Source organism: Citrus sinensis, chromosome 5, assembly GCF_022201045.2.
Source record: "Citrus sinensis cultivar Valencia sweet orange chromosome 5, DVS_A1.0, whole genome shotgun sequence".
Taxonomy (NCBI): Eukaryota; Viridiplantae; Streptophyta; class Magnoliopsida; order Sapindales; family Rutaceae; genus Citrus; species Citrus sinensis.
The window spans coordinates 3207370-3222933 of NC_068560.1; the positions used below are offsets into that span (position 1 = coordinate 3207370).

At 33.2% G+C, this 15564-nt stretch overlaps 2 protein-coding genes and 1 long non-coding RNA gene across 3 annotated transcripts; 1 reads left to right on the plus strand and 2 right to left on the minus strand.

The window, feature by feature from the left end:
- Nucleotides 1-3923: 3923 nt before the first annotated feature.
- Nucleotides 3924-5627, minus strand: LOC127902076 (berberine bridge enzyme-like 23). Its single transcript, XM_052440507.1, has 2 exons — nt 5623-5627; nt 3924-4728 (listed from the first exon to the last, which is right to left on the minus strand). The coding sequence occupies exons 1-2, from the start codon at nt 5625-5627 to the stop codon at nt 3924-3926; spliced, it is 810 nt and encodes a 269-aa protein (XP_052296467.1).
- A 478-nt stretch (nt 5628-6105) lies between these two features.
- Nucleotides 6106-6992, plus strand: LOC127902026 (uncharacterized). Its single transcript, XR_008054431.1, has 2 exons — nt 6106-6809; nt 6906-6992. It is a non-coding gene; the product is annotated as an uncharacterized LOC127902026 (long non-coding RNA).
- Nucleotides 6993-7713: 721 nt separating this feature from the next.
- Nucleotides 7714-9589, minus strand: LOC102629987 (tetrahydroberberine oxidase-like). The gene has a single exon (XM_052440512.1). The coding sequence runs from the start codon at nt 9367-9369 to the stop codon at nt 7714-7716; it is 1656 nt and encodes a 551-aa protein (XP_052296472.1). The 5' UTR covers nt 9370-9589.
- Nucleotides 9590-15564: the final 5975 nt, after the last annotated feature.

Genomic DNA, 15564 nt, shown 5'->3' on the forward strand with positions numbered 1-15564 from the left:
ACTTCCTCTGTTTCATCACAATTAATCAGATTCACTAACAACCGCTCTTTAGATTCTTCTTTGTGAGATCCATGCATCTGTCATGAATAGAGGTGGAGCCAGCAAAATGAGTCATAGGGGTCAGTATTATCTTCATTGTGTTGGAAAAATAAAATTGAAAAAGTTACAAACTAACCTAGGGTTAAAAGAGAACATATAAAGTAAAACAAGTATTAAAAAAAGGAAAATGCTTAACATCGGGAAGGATGAGAGAATCTGAGATAAACGGCAACTTGTGATGTCGTTTCGCGCGTGTTCTCTTAGCCCCACCCCCACGTTACTTTAAGCATTTTTTTTTTAACTTAACTTTTGCAAAAGGCATTACTTTAAGCATTTTTTTTAACTTAACCAAATAATTAATTACCAAAATAATTCCCAACAAAATAATTATCAAATAATTAATTACTAATAAAATTACCAACAACATAATTACCAAATTAAGAAATTACCAAATAATTACCAAATAATTACCAAGAAATTTCTGGAGTGATTTGCAGTCAGAGGAGAGAGTGCTGGAGGAAGGAGTGGAGTGTGCTGAGGGAGGGAGGGAGAGACGATGCTATGATGAAGAAGGGAGAGAGAGTGCTAAAGGAAGGAGTGGAGTGATATGCATTCACGTTTTGCTCAGTCTCATGAATGAGCAAAAATAAGTTATGGTGCGTTTACTTATCAGTAATCGAGAATGGACAGAAATGAGATGGAATGAGAATGAAAAATGAGAATCAGAATAAGTTATTTAAAATTGAATTCCATAATAATAAAAAATAACAATTATTAAAAAATTATTGTTAATAATAATAATAATAATCATCATAATAATCATAACAACAACAACAACAACAATAATAATAATAATAAATTTTCCTCTTTTGTTTTTTTCTTCTTTTATCTTCTTCTTCTTCTTCTCTTTTTTCTTTCTCTCTCTTCTGCAATTTCTTCGTTACTTCTCTCCATCGTCAATTTCATCTTCTTCATCAACAACATCATCATCACAATTATCTTCTTCTTCCTCCTATTAATTTTGTTTCTTCTTCTTCATCAACATCAAAATTTAGTTTCATCTTCTGTCTTGTATAATTAAAAGCCAAGCACCCCTTTGACTTGGAATCAAAAAAATCGAAATCAATACAGGTGTTGTTCTTAATATTTTTTGGGTTTTTTAGAACAAAAAAAATAGGGGAAACAAACTTGAAATAATGGAGAGATCCAGACGAAGTGACGAACTGGACTGGTGGTGTCTGTCGTGACAAGCTGAAGAGAGAGAGGTGGCTGTTGGTAACGATGCCGTTGACGAGAGAGAGTGCCGATGATGCCGATGAAATTGAGGGGAGGGAGAAGATACGGGAGTTTCTGGTGCTGGAGAGATGAGTCCTCTTTTATTTTTTTAAATAAAGTAACGTGGAGGGTGGGGCCAAGAGAACACGCACAAAACGGCAGCACAAGCTGTCATTTCTCTCAGGTTTCTCTCAGTCTTCCCAACGTTTAGCACTACTCGTTAGATAAACTGAGTCAATAAGGGTAACTTTTCGAATGAAAAGGAGTGTCAAAATAAATTATTATAATTGTTAAATAATGTACGGTTTTTGCAAGGATTTTGGAGGGGTGGCAAAGCTCAACGAAAAAATTAAGTAGTCAAAGTTTATGAAGAGGAAGCCCAGTAAAACCCAAACTTTCAATCTCATTAGTACAATAGACTAGCGCGACAAGGCCCACAGTCATACGCCTCATAATGAAGGAGACTTGAGACCATATTTCTTTTACGTTTGATTTTGAAGAGCAGGTATTTTGACATCCCTCAAAATTTCTCTTAAAATCCCTTTTCATTAAAGTTAATTAAATAATCTTACACAAATTAATTCAATTTTTGTTTTGAATAAAAATTTAATTAAATATTCAGATAAATTATTCTTTTAAGTTTTAACAATTGTTTTACACCCACTCTGTTTCAAAATTTATATCTATATTTTAAGTTTTAATTAAAAATAATTTTTGAGAAAATTACAATAGTTTAGAATTATGAAAATATAAATATATAGTAAGAAGAAAATATTGAGATAAATTTGATAATATATAATTTGTATGTAATTTAAAAAAGAAATATTATTAGGATAAAATTTATAGGAAGTGGTTAATGTTAATATATGGATTTATATTTTAGAAGGTATGTTATGAATAATTTCAAAAGTGGCGTTATTAAAGATTTTAGAAGCATATTCAATGCTCAACTCTACTCTATTTTAAAATATGAGCCTTTTTTTTCATTTAATATGAAATTCGAATATACTTGAATTGACATAGAATTAATTCAGGCCTCATTGGTGTCATTATTTTGGACTAGAAACTAAGGCAATTTTATCTCATAATTATTTAATAAAAAATATAATATTTTTATTATTTTTTCAAAATTAATATTTTCAAAAGTCATCACACACAATCATGTTTTATTTTATAGTCAATTTTTTTTTACAATACCATTATACCAGAAAGAGATTAAGTCATGTGTTTCAAAAAGAAAAAAAACTTTGCATTGCTATGATAAGTTAATTTGTAAAGTAAACATACACATAGAAATGGTTTTTTCTTCTTCTTTTTTCCCTTTTTGACAAAGTGATATACCTAAGATAAGTAACTAAAGTCATATAAATATATTACAAAGTATACCAAGAATTTAGATACATACACTTATAATCTAGTCCGAAGATCTAGAGAGCATAACTAACAAATCTCCACTGATTGGTTAAGATGAACTCCCACTAATATATTGGAAGATATATCTATTCAAAAAAAAAAAAAATACCATACCAAATGAAACATGTATACAAGACAACACAATAATACCATACCACTTATTTATATTACACAACGTCACATTTGTAATATTTCACGTCATATGACTCACCTTAATTAACTCATAGCTAATAAGAAATTAACTATTACAATTAGGTTTTCCCGTAAGACATTAATTAGACTTGAATCCCGGATAGATAGCAATAGCAGCTTCTGTAACAGAGAACACGGCTAATCGGCTTTCTTCTTAAATTATGATTGCTGTGATGCAAATTGACTAATCATGATACGAAGATTATGTTATTTCATATGTAGAACAACTATACATCAAAAGGTTGGGGATGATGGTTTACACCCCCTTGAAGTTGGGTAAAAATGCACATTACTCTGGTTCAGGTACTTTGTTTTGATGAGAAAGAAATTTAGCAAAATGACAAATATCCCATCAAATAAAAAATAAATAAATCTGTATTAGCACTTGTTTCAAGATGAAAAATGGAAGAAAAAGGGAAAACTAAGAGAAGAAAAGAATTGTTTGTTCATAATAAAACGGATGAGATTTATTAGAATATGCATGAAAGTTCATGCGGCAAATCATTACAAAGCAGAATTTATTTGCCAATACACACGTAGATATCCTTGAAAATAATTTTATTCTGAAATTTTACGTTAAATTCACAAGTAATCCACAGGGACACTTCAAAATTCCCAAAAATAAAATTTAATCACCAATTTTCTTCGGCACTCTAGACGAAAGTGGTGGAATGCTTTGTTCATTTCTAAAGAAATTGTGAGGATCAACCGTAGTCTTCACATGAACCAACCTATCAAAGTTGTTCCTGAAATATTTTTTGCCCCAAATGCTATCGTTTTTGTAGCTTGTGTATCCTTGGTTATTTGTTCCGCTGTCAAGATCCCTGTAGTTGAGATATGCTTCTCGAGGATTTTTTGAAACGTATGGAGTCATGTAACCGTACAATTTTCTGATCCAATTGATGTACCTTTGAGATGCTCCATCTTCTCCCCAAGCGACTACGTACAGAATTTTGTATATGTTACCCGCTCTATGAGGGAACGGAATTTCAGACTCTGAAATCTCATTCATTTTCCCACCATAAGGGATCAGCGCAATAAAAGCGCTTAATTTGTCCCTCTTCTTCAGCAAACCTATCATATATACCTTCAAAGGCGCTTTCAGGGATAGGCTGCTTAACATAGTCCGATTTTGCCTTGAAAAACCCTTTGCTGCTAGATGAATTCCTGTCAAGCAATAAATGCAACGGCTCTTCCTTTTGGAATCCGGCAAGAGAGTGGGCTGATTCAATCCAGTTCATTTCTGTGCAGTCTTCCTTCTTCAAACCAAGCTCTGGGAAGCTCTCCTGCATCAATGGAAGGAGTCTATCAATCCCACCTAGAAACAACGAACTGAATGCAGCGACCATTGTTGAATTCGCTCTGATTAAGACGACGTCGATAAATAAACCTTCATGAAGCTTATTTGCAATGTACTGCCATTCGTTAACAATCTTCGTTGCATTTTGTTTCATGGTTCTTATAACGGTGAATAGAGTCACAGTTGATGGAACAGTGACTAGTCTGACTTTCCATGCAACGACTCCAAAGCTGGCTCCTCCACCGCCTCGAATAGACCAAAATAGATCTTCACCCATTGATTTTCGATCAAGTAATCTACCTTCGGCGTCAATTAAGTGTGCATCAACAACATGATCAGCAGCAAGGCCAAATTTACGCATCATGAAACCATACCCTCCGCCGCTAAAATGTCCACCAACCCCAACAGTAGGGCAAACTCCGGCTGGAAAACCAAGATTTTTACTTCTCTTAGCAATTCGGTAATAAAGTTGACCAAGAGTGGCACCAGATTGACCACATTCGATTTTCCTGGATGATTCATACACTTATGTTCAATATATTTTATGATGATTCAGAGGTAGCAACAGGAAAATCCTGACACGGATAACATTTAAAATTATATGGTGTATATATTAATTGCTTGTTGGCAAATTAAAGAATATGTCAAGTTCGCTGAAGGTTCCGTTTTTTAAATTTCGTAGGTATTCAGATTTCCGAGTAGATCGAAGAGCCTATCACTTCGCTAACCTCAGGATTAGTCATTACCTGAGATGAATTTATTTTTTATTTCGTAATTCATATAGGGTCTAGTTCAGTTAGAAACTTTTTAGTTAACAAATATGTTTTTATGTTGTATGACCTTAAACTTTGATTTGGATACAATGTTTTTGACAACTTTTTTTTGGATCTTGCCGCACAACATAACGCGCATCATATTCAATTGCCAAAAGGTATATTTTTTTCTCCGTTCTCCAGCCCCCCCCCCCCCCCTTCTCCGTAGCCTCATTGAAAGTATTCTCCCTGAATGCTATCAGAAGATTTGCTTGCCTATGTAATTAATATATATGTTATTTGTGTGTCTCTATTTGACAAACTCTCTCTTCTTCCCTTCTTACTTTTACATTTTTTTATCTTTATTTTTAATAATGATACAGTCAAACAATATCCTAATTATATATTTCAAATGAGGTGACATTAAACTATTATATGGTAAAAATAATAGTAGTAATAATTAATTTTTAATAAATGTAAGGACATAAAAAATCTCCAAGTGGCAAGAGTTCTCAAGAATTTTTTCCATTCAAAAAGGGTATAAGGATAATTGTTTAACCAATTTGTTATTTGGGAAAGGGATCAGGATAATTAAATACCCAATATCTTATTCGGGGAAAGAATTGAGATTCCTTGAAATCCTCATCCCACCTCATGTTCTCTTTTTTGTTTTTTATTTGGGGATTGAGTACTCTCGAGCATCCTCTTTTATTATTCAGGGTTCCTCATCCCCTTCTCGCAAACAATTATGACAGGGACGGGGAGGGTACGAGATTATTAGGGATAGGTACAGATTTGTCGATCCCCTCCCCTACCAATTGTCATCAATAGTGTGTGTGCACAAAAAATAGCAATCCATCACTAGAAGTGTAGAAGACAAAAAAATGAAAAGAAAAAACTACACAACCAAAAAAAAAAAAAAGCAGTTCATTACAAGAATTTTTTTCTTTTTACTCTTGCTCTTTTTTGTGCTATTTTTGGTACAATTAGTATTATTCACTAATAATGTAAGTTATAAAATTAACCATCCAATAAATAAATATCTTAATAAAAATAAATAAATAAATAAATATCATATTAAAACTTAGGATGAAAATATTAAGATAGCAATATGTGTCTAGTGTATTCTTTTTTCATTTTTTTTCTCAATAATGTGAAAATAACATTATTGATTGAATGAAGTCACAAAATAAAAATACTGAATTTAACATAGCTCTTTCATCTCCGTTCATTATTAATATAGATCTTAGAAGAGGAGACAAGAAAAATGAAAAAAAAAATATAGAAGAAAAATTTTGTCAACAAAAATCAATTCCAATTAATCTAGATCAATTTTTTCACAGGTACAAGAAACCTAATCCCTTCATGATGACACGAATGAACTATCTAAGAAATTGATGAATAAACTTTCTTACTCTGTTTCTTTTTCGAGATGTCTTGTTACGCTAGTCATTCGAGCGTGATTTAAAGCTGCGGGGTTTTTATCGGTAAAATCCTTACTGTTTGTTGAAAGAGGCTAGAAAGGCAGAAGTTTTAAAATATGCTTCACTTATGTCCTTCTTAATTGCACATCTTTGTTGCTCAGGTCCTTGACCATGTCTGACCATTGGATATAACAATCAACAGCGTGGAGGCATTTTCAGCCATACCATTTTGCCGACCCAAGCGATTAAAATTTGTTTTCTATAACTTGGATTATATCGTACAATTTAGACGAAAAAAAAAAAACAAAGAAAATTGTTAAATGGAAACGGCGATTGCGATATCTTGCTCCGTTGTCCCAATTCGCTGCTTCGTTGATCAAGAACCAATTCGCTCAAATGGCGTGGGAAGAAGACGTAAGCTTGTCGCCGCTTAGTGTCATCAGGTTTAATTTGTTTTATTTCTTGTGGTTGGCATCTGATGTGGAGCTATTTCTATTTGTGTATTTGCAGCTTGTTTGTGAGTATCTATCTGGACCGAATTTCATGTTTTGGCTTTGACTGCTTTTTCGGATATTGATTGTTATTTTCTTTTCTTAATCTCCCAAAGCATATTATTGGTTGGTTACTCTTACAAACCCAGTCTCAAAATTGGATGGTCTGGCTGGTGCTAATCGATTGCAATATTTTTTGGCTTCTTATTTTAATAGAAGGAGATTAATTGGCAACCTGCAAGTAATAAGACATAGACTGAAACTTTTTCTATCGAAAGAAAATTGCTCTTGGAGAACTTTATTGTTTACTTTTGTCTCGTGAATATTGAATCCAAATGCCTCATCCTCCAATCATGGAATTGTGTACCAACTGTAATCCAAACTGGTGTTTTTCTTGATGGTAGATAATCTATTTGATTGTCTTATCTACTTAACTTTCTTAACCATGACTTGTTGAAATTAAGATAAAAAATCCACCTTGACTATTAACCAGATATTTGGTCAAAGAAGATTCTTAGATGCAAATTTTTGGCTGCTGCTGCTACGTATAGGTTTCGTCTTCTCTACCATAGAGAAGATATTTAAAAAATTTCCCTGATCCTTCAATTTTCTTATGCTACATACCCTGTTAGTACTCATGCCTGTGATCAGTTACTATATTATGGGGCCATTTTCGTTCTTCTGACTGCTATAAAGGATCTCTTGACATGAATTTTAAATAAACTAGGAGTCAGATCTTATTAAACAACAGTACAAATAAAATTTATAATACAATATTGTCTAGTTATTAGCTATTCGGGACACTTCAAGATACCCAAAAGTAATATTTAATCACCATCGTTTTTATTCCTCCGAGATGTATGTGGTGGAATACTCTGTTCATTTCTGAAGAAATTATGGGGATCAGCCATAGTCTTCACATGAACCAACCTTTTGAAATTGTTCTTGAAATATTTGTTGCCCCAAATGCTAGCTTGTTCTATGCTTGTGTATCCTGGGTTATTTATTCCGATGTCAAGATCCCTGTAATTGACATATGCTTCCCGAGGATTTTTTGAAACATACGGCGTCATGTAACTGTACAAGCTCCTGATCCAGTCAATATGTCTTTGAGATATTCCATCTCCTCCCCAAGAAACTCCGTAAAAAATTTTGTATAAGTTACCAGCTCTATGTGGGAATGGAGTCTCAGACTCTGATATCTCACTCATTTTCCCGCCATAAGGAACCAATACAATGAAAGCCGTTTCTCCCTCTTCTTCATAAAACTTATCATATATTCCTTCAAATGCATTTTCAGGGATAGGCTGCTTGACGTAATCTGCTTTTGCTTTGAAAGGACTTTTTGTTGTAGATTTCACAACAAGCCCATTGGATCTAGCATTCCTATCAAGCAACAAATCCAAGGACTGTCCCTTATCGAATCCAGCAAGATTGTGGACTGATTCAATCCAGCTCATTTCTGTGCAGTCATCCTTCCTCAAACCGAGCTCAGGGAAGCTCTCCTGCATCAACGGAAGGAGCCTATCAACCCCACCTAGAAACAAGGATGAAAATGCAGCCAACATTGATGAATTCATCTTGATTAAGCCAACTTCGATCACTAAATCTTCATGAAGATTATTTGCAACGTACTGCCATTTGTGAACAATCTTTGTTGCATTTTGTTCCAGGGTTCTTGTAATTGTGAATCGAGTCACAGTTGATGGAACAGTGACCAGCCTGAGTTTCCATGCAACGACGACTCCAAAGCTAGCTCCTCCACCACCTCGAATTGCCCAAAATAGATCTTCGCCCATTGATTTTCTATCAAGCAATCTGCCATGGGCGTCAATCAAGTGTGCATCAACAATGTTATCAGCAGCAAGGCCAAATTTACGCAACATGATACCATATCCTCCGCCACTAAAATGTCCACCAACCCCAACGGTAGGGCAAACTCCGGCTGGAAAGCCAAGATTTTTACTCTTCTCAGCAATTCTATAATAGAGTTGGCCAAGGGTGGCCCCAGATTGAACCCAAGCTGTTTTCTGTTTTGCATCAACACTGATTTTGCAAAGATTTATCAAATCAATGACGACAAACGGGACATGAGAAACATAAGATAGACCCTCAAAGTCATGGCCGCCACTCCGAACCCTGATTTGCAAGCCTTGCTTTTTGGAACATTTAATGGCTGCTTGAACTTGGGATACGTCTAATGGGGTGATGATGACCTGAGGTTTTGGGGTGTTTGGGGTTGAAAACCTCAAGTTCTGTGTAGAAGAGCTCAAGACGGACGAATATGAAGGGCTGTATTTGGTGTAAATCACTTGAGAAATGGAGGAGTTATCAGAGCGAAGGCAATCAAGAAATAAATTCTCATTATGGTGATCAGCCGGCTTTGAAGAAGTTGCATGAACGTTGGCATAACTAACCCAACTATTATATGATAAAAGAAGAACAAAGACCAATGGGATGACAGAAGAGCAGGGAGACTTCATTTTCGTTTGATGTTTATTAGGTGCAAAAGAGTACACAAGAGACACCCCTTATTTATGGACACATGGATCTGCCACTCCAAAAGCTAAATTAATTAGGAAAATGCTAGGGAGCGAGAGAAACGAGAAATTCACGAGAGAAACGACAGTAGTTTAGCTTCTCGTTTCTCTCGCCAAAGGAAATAATAAAAAAATAAAAAAATAATAAAGAAATGAGAAACAGTGAAAGAAAGAAATCCAAACCTTATCTCTCGCTCCCTAACACTACTCAAAGAAAAAAGAGTCATGCCAGCATTATGCTAGATACGGAAGCGAGACGCCAACTCGCCAAAAATTATAATTAATAATAATTATAAAATTTAACTCTCTTTTGATTTGTAAATTCGTTTGCTTGAAAGTTCGTCCGGTAAACGCTGATCGAGCCAAAACTCACTCTTCTCTGTAAGTCTTTATATTCGTACATCTTCTCTCGATTGATCTCACTGCTTACCTCTCACTTTCTTGATCAATTCCTTAACGGTTTCCGTTTAAGTTTTATGCATTTTGGATAGCAAGATTAATTGTTGTGAATTCGTTTTCTTTGATTTTATTTTAAATTTGCTCTTTCTGGCATTGTTGCCAAGTTGAATTTATTTTTGTTCAGATGACAAGATTCTGCTGTGAAGGGTATCAGCATGATAGTGCTTATTCTTGTTGGAGAATTTGGAACACGGTTGAGGCCTTTGACCCTCAGTGTCCCTAAACCGCTGGTTGATTTTGCTAACAAACCCATGATACTGCACCAAGTGAGCTTCATAAAAATTTTCTTTTGTTGTTAATGTATAATTTCTATGCTTTGGGTTTTTTTATTAGGTTGTCACTGGTCATTGTAGCAGTTTTTATTTTTGCCCATTGTGTTATTCTTCAACTGTTGCTTCTTAATGACTTAATCTGTTGTAACTGTAACAACGAAGTTATTCTTTAGAGATAAGGTTTGGATTTCTTTCTTTTACTGTTTCCCATTTCTTTATTCATTTTTTTAATTTTTTATTGTTTCCTTTGGCGAGAGAAACGAGAAGCCAAACGGCAGCATTTCTCTCGTGATTCTCTCGTTTCTCTCTCTCTCCCTAGCACTATTCTAATAGGTATGGTTATTTTCTAACTCGGTCAACTTAATTTTGGAACCCATTTTCAAGTGAACTCCATAAAATAATACTGAAATTTTTTTTTCATTACTATTAGCACTCACCTTCATTTTAAAATCCATTTTATCTTGACACTTGAGTGAGATTGATAAAGATGCAAAGAATTTGCAAAAAAAAAAAAAAAAGAAAGGTTTAATGCTTACATGTGGGTTCAGGTGTGGATAAAGAATTTGCTGAGGGAGAAAACTTTTTTTTTTTTCTCTTTCAAGGAGAAATGTAGAGGTTTATTTAGATTTTTATTTTGTTCTCTATTGTGATTACAAAAGTGTGCGGATTTATAAGATAAAAAGCGGTGCCAATAGTCCCATTCTTATTGGGATTCTTTTCTTTTTGGGCTGTTTATAATTTTCTATATAAAGCTCTTGATCCAATGTATAAATCTTACTAAAAAAGCACCCAAATAAAAAATTGCGGTTTGCATATAAATTTTCTAGGTTTGTCAAAACACTTTTTCGTTTCTCTTGTGGGGAGGGGGGGGGGGGGGTGAGGGGAATTGTATCATCGCGAGGAGAAAAACTTATATAAACCGGTGTTCAGGTGGTAAGACCAATTACAATCAAAGACGAATATAAATCTAATTAAGCCACGTTCCCTCTTTTAAAACTCTCTTCAAAACCACACTTTTTTGTTTCCTGCAAAATATCATTACGAGAGAAAAAATTTCATGTTTCCAATTAATTAGCTTAAATTTCATAACAATCTATTTTTTGTAATTCTTTAAAGGTTAGTTATTCATATCATTAAAGTTTTTAATCTCTAGTTAATGTATTTTTTATTAAAATCAATGATTGGCATTGAAGACGTTTATCATCCGTAAATTTGTGGATGGTGGGTAGTAAAACTCCACAATTAGGGAGAAGAGGAAAACAAAAATTGAATTTTCTGATTTTTTTTTTCTTTGGGAGTGAGAGAAATCATTGTTTAGAAGGAAGGCATTTTTAGAGCAATAATGGATCTTACAATATTAATCAATGGGGTTAAGCAGATATCTGAGGGGTGCCAGTAGTACTATTATCATTCTTACCAACCGCCCAACGAAGATTATTAGGTAAGAGTCCCAACGAAGATTATTAGGTAAGAGTGTATCATATATATATATATAATTCTATCCAAAACAACAATGTTCTGCAGGAGAAGAAAAACCTGTGATGTGTGGTATGGGCGCATAGAATAAAATAAAGGAGATCCTATCTGCGAACAATCATCACTATTTTATAAGATGTGTTAAATCAATCCGACGACTAAGAATGATTCAATATGCATCTGCATCACTTAATTAAGTTGGTAGAATGACGTATAACAATGTCATTTTGAACAAGTTTATAAGCAGACTTATATCGACAGGTCGTTTACAAATTAATAGACGACAAAACAACGAGAGATGCACACGATAAACGACATTGTGATTCGGTCTCAAATTTGAGACCACACTTCAACAGATAGACTATAAAAAGTAACCCTCTATTTAAAATTCGAGACCACACATACAATTTGAGATCACCCTTTAACATATAGACTACAAAAAGTTAATTTGTTTAAAAGGCCCTTGTGGCACACATACACTCTCTAGTAAAAAAATCCTTGATAATAGTGAAAATATCACTGAAATATAAAAAAAAAATTCAGATTTCACTACATTTGTATTCTGTTTCTTTTGGTCTAATAATATGTTAAAATCTTTTATTTTATTTTAGTGGTATTCTTATTTTGTTATATATATATATAGGGATTGAGCTACGGTGCAACGCGTGCACCGTACCCCTTCTTTTAGTCTTTTTTGACTGCACCCCCTAATCTCTTCTATATTTGCAGTTTATTAAAGTAATTTATTTTTCCTCTTTCTTCAATCCCTCGCCTCTATTTTCTTCCCAATTTTTTTTTCCTTTTTCAATTAAACATGTAATTAATCAATTGTAATAAATAAGAGAAACTTGAAATTGTCATTAAAGCTACTTTCTTGTTGCCTTAAGATTCATTTGCCCTATATCACATAAACAATAATGAATTGAACTTTTTATATAAAAGAAAATTATATAAATACATTTTTGTACACATAATCTATTAATCATACAATGAAATTCAGCTGTAAGTAAATTGAATTTTTTTATGCTTTACTACGTGTCTTCTTTCCTTCTTCTCCTCCATGTGTCTCTCTATTTTCTCCTTAAATAATCTTAACTCTAGGACTTTCTAATAATTGGATTGTTGTTGTTGTTGTTGCTGTTGTTGTTATATTAGTAAAACTCCTCTTATTATGTTATTGAGTTTCTTTTCTTAGGTAAAAAGAATATTTCAACGAATGATAAAAAAAAAATGAGAGTTTTAACAAGATTTCAAAATCTGTCTTAATTTTTATTGTCTTTGATGCATCTGACATGTTTGATCTCTTGATTATAACTTGCAAAAGTAGGTACTATAACACAATGATGATGATTAGTGATTGGTGTTAAGAGAATTTGGGAAAAAAAGATATTGGCACAAAATTTTGTAAACTTTAACTTTTCTAAATTTTCAGCAAATATCAGGGATTGTATTGTTAATAAACAAACAAACACATCCTTGCCCTTTAATCTACATTTGTGTGAGATCTGCAGCACAAAAACACAAAAAGAAGGGTATGGTGTACCCGTTGCACCATAGCTAGATCCATATATATATATATAGAGAGAGAGAGAGAGAGTAGTTTTCTGATCCGAGATCTTAAGGTGTAGGAAAAGTCTAGGAAAGCTATAAAACTGTGTGGTTTAAGTATTTTAAACCTTTAAAACCCCACGGTTTATGCGTTTTTCTGAACTTTCGCGCACTTTAAAATTTCATATTAGAACATTTCTATATATACGTATGTGTATATGTATGTATGTATAAAATATCATTCTCTACTGCAAATGCCTGTATTTTTTAATTATCGAGACACTGTTAAACTATACAACTTAATAGAGTTAATTTCTAGTACAATATAAAATTATGTGATTTAATAGCATTAAAATTTGACTTTATCAAACCGCACGTTTTAACAGTGTATCCCTATGAAAAAGAATGAGGATACTCTCATTAGAAAAAGACTATATACACACATACAACCCCACCCTCTTCCTTTCATTTAAGTTATTTGATTTAATCTCACGGTTCAAATTATTTCATTGAAATAAAAACTCACGAGTCACAACTTATCTTTTTATTTTTTATTTTCGCTTTCTTCGCGATGACTCATAGTACAAAATTCTCTTTCTTTCGTCCAAGGGCCTTCCCTCTCTATGATAGTCACTCTATCATATGAGCTCATGATTTCTATTTTTGCATGATTAATATCTTCTTTTCATTTATTATGTTTATGTTTACAAAAGTTACAAGCTAAATAAGTTAAATTTTATTTTCTCTTTCTTCGCGATGACTCATAGTCAAATATTCTCTTTAGTCTGAGAGCCTTCCCTATCTATGATAGAGACTCTATCATATGAGCTCATGATTTCTAATTTTGCATGATTAATAATTTTTTTTTCCATTTATTATGTTTGTGTTTTACGGAAGTTGCAAGCTAAATAGGTTAAAATAACCCACTTTGATAATTTATAGCATGTAAAGCAAATAATAAACCCAAGAAAATTTAAAGAGCGAAATACCGTCATGTCCTCCTAATCATTGTCCCACACGCCACACATGACGTTTTTAGTAATATAATTAATTTAAAAATATTATCTTTTGCACTTGTCTAGTTTTCTTCTTGCTGTCCTTGTCGTTTTTACTTTTTAGTAATATAACAAGAAGAAATTAATGTCAAAAGTTGCGGCTTTCTCTCTCCAAAATTTTCTAAGCTTTCTGACGCTCAAAGATTCCCTCTGCATTTGCACTCTCCTACTACTTAATCGGCTATGACGAGGAAAGAAGAGACGGTCAAAATAAGAAGAAAAAGCTCCTTTACCCCACCACCTTTATCTCCCCGCAGATTGGCAATTGGAAAATTTTGGCTCTGTAATTTTTCCAGGATTTGAATATCTAATTGCAGAACACCGATATTGCGAGGGAAAAAAAGAAAAAGAAAAAGAAAAAGAAAAATTGGACAAAACGTTAATCAAATGAACTATAATGACATATATTTTAAGGGTTCAATTATGGTGCAATACCACAGTTGTACCTAGTCATTGAATCTAATTATAGTGACAACTGAAGGATAGATTTAATGGTTGGGTGCAGCTGTAGTATGATACTACAGTTGCATTATAGTTTTGCTCATATTTTAAAAGAAAAAATTAAAATAATATATTACTACTATAATAACTTATATTATTAATTTTTATTCTTTTTAACATTTTTCTTAACTTATCAAAGAAGGCTGCAACCAGTCTTTAGATTCTTCTATTTAAGGTTCATGCATCTGTCATGATTAGAGGTGGAGCCAGAAAATTGAGTCATAGGGTCAATATTATTTTAATTGCGTTGGAAAAAATAAAATTGAAAAATTAAGAGTGAACACAAGAATATGATTTTAATTTGCTCCGCGTCATCGCATTGGCAGTCGTCGCCGTCTCTGTTGGGGGGGTGTTGATCGGTATTTTACCATTATCTAGACCTTTAGGCTATTTTATCAATAAGAGTGAAGTTTATTTTGTTTAATAAAATCTTTTTACTCATCCCAAGCAATAAGGGATTCGGTATATATTTTTAAAACTAATTTGAAGTTGGTTAGCTTGTAACACATGAACAGAATTCCGCATGGACCCAAACCCAGGCCCTAACCCAACAAGTTCACTTCTTTTCATTCGCTTTTTTAAGTTTAATTGAACTGAAAAAAAAAAGGTTTGTTATTTTGCGTGCTAAATTTAGATTGTTAATGGATAACTCACAGACAGGACAAACCCTACTGAAGCTTCTTTGTGATTTCCCAAAATCAAAGCTCCAAGAATCAATAATCACTATGAGAAATTGAATCACAAACATTACATCAAGTCTCTGATCTAACAAAGTTTGAGATTTGGCTTATCTTGATCAATTCTTATTTAAGTAGTCTCAACTTAAA